This window comes from Saprolegnia parasitica (genome assembly GCF_000151545.1).
Source record: "Saprolegnia parasitica CBS 223.65 unplaced genomic scaffold supercont2.321, whole genome shotgun sequence".
Classification (NCBI taxonomy): Eukaryota; Oomycota; class Saprolegniomycetes; order Saprolegniales; family Saprolegniaceae; genus Saprolegnia; species Saprolegnia parasitica.
Genome location: NW_012156715.1, coordinates 4,589 through 5,903, shown reverse-complemented (window position 1 = coordinate 5,903; position 1,315 = coordinate 4,589). Strand labels below are relative to the sequence as shown.

Below are 1,315 nucleotides of genomic sequence, written 5' to 3'. Positions count from 1 at the left end.
TCCCCGTGTCGCGCAGCATGGTGAACGCCAAAGCCATCGAAGTTGCGTGCGACCACGGCATCTCGGTCGGCTTTAGTGCGTCGCGCTCGTGGCTCGAACGCTTCCTCCATGAGCACGACCTCCTTGTCACGACGCGCCGCATCCAGGAGTTTGAGGCCACCCTTCAAGCCGAGATCGACGCCCTCTGCCTCAAACACAAGATCAAAAAAATCTACCGCGCCGAACAGACAGGTACGGCACAACTACCTACGTGCTCTGCTGCACTGCACAAGTCTGTCGCGTCGGAAGCCTCAGCCAGTAATACCGATAGGCATCAACTACGAATACATTCCAAAGCCGGCTGGGTCCGTGAACGCGTGGGTCCGATGCGGCGGCTCGGAGAGGGACCGCATCACGGCCATGCTTCTCGGCGATGCAGATGGCAACAAATACCCCCTCTTCCTCGTCATGAAGTCGGACGCCGAGAATCATCCAGACGCGCGCCAAGGCTTTGATACGGCCGCGTGGGAGGACATGCAGATCATCCAAGAAGAGACGGGCGGCGTCGTCTTTGGCAACCCGACGGCCACTTGGAACAGCGATCTCTCGCTCGCGTTCCTCCGATTCCACTTTGGCCGCCGCGCTCATTTGAACGAAAACGTGCTGCTCGTGTGGGGCGTCCACTGGACGGCGGACGTACAAGCGTACGCCGATGAGATCAACGTGACTCTCCACCGCGCGCAACCGACCAACGCTGTCTGGAAAAGCACGCTGATGAACCGCCTTCGCCGCATCTGGATCGACAGCCTCCGCGCCCAAGTCGCTTACCACACGTCCATGGCCCACTTTGTCCTCCAGCCGCCCTGCCGCATCGAGCTCGCTGCGTGGGTTCAAAGCACGTGGGACTCGCTCTCGAGAAACACGATCCAGAAGGGCTTCAAGATGAAAGACGACGACCTTGTAGCATCCTCCCGCAGCCCAAACGTTGCTAACGAAGAGGACGACGCTGTCTCGTGCCTCGAGCCATCGCTGCTCGAAGCGCTTGTCAACCTGAAGATTGCCCACGACGTCAACGCAGACGAGGACTCTGATTCCAGTCCCGAGAGACAGCGCCTTCTCCGCAGCCCGGCCGACAAGCCGGTCAATCGCGCAATGGGCGAGTTCGTCGGGCGCTCAGCCACTGCATCACGGCCCGGCCACACAATGGTGACGCTGCCACGCGTGCCTAATCTCGTCACCGTCCCGTCGTTCCCGCAGCGCCTCACGACGCGCGCAGACCGTACGGAGATCACCGCGTTGGCGCAGAACAAGGAGCTGTGGACGGAGCTAGCCGAGG

At 61.1% G+C, this 1,315-nt stretch overlaps 1 protein-coding gene across 1 annotated transcript in view; it reads left to right on the top strand.

Moving 5' to 3' along the window:
* The window catches only part of SPRG_21768 (hypothetical protein), a gene marked incomplete at both ends in the record, with an annotated part of 2,114 nt that extends 805 nt beyond the window's left edge, over positions 1–1,309 (top strand). The window contains 3 exons of the mRNA XM_012355864.1: positions 17–231; positions 311–1,274; positions 1,306–1,309. Of these exons, the coding sequence (XP_012211254.1) occupies positions 17–231; positions 311–1,274; positions 1,306–1,309 (1,183 nt within the window). The remainder of the gene's footprint in view (positions 1–16; positions 232–310; positions 1,275–1,305) is intronic.
* Between the last annotated feature and the right edge of the window lie 6 nt (positions 1,310–1,315).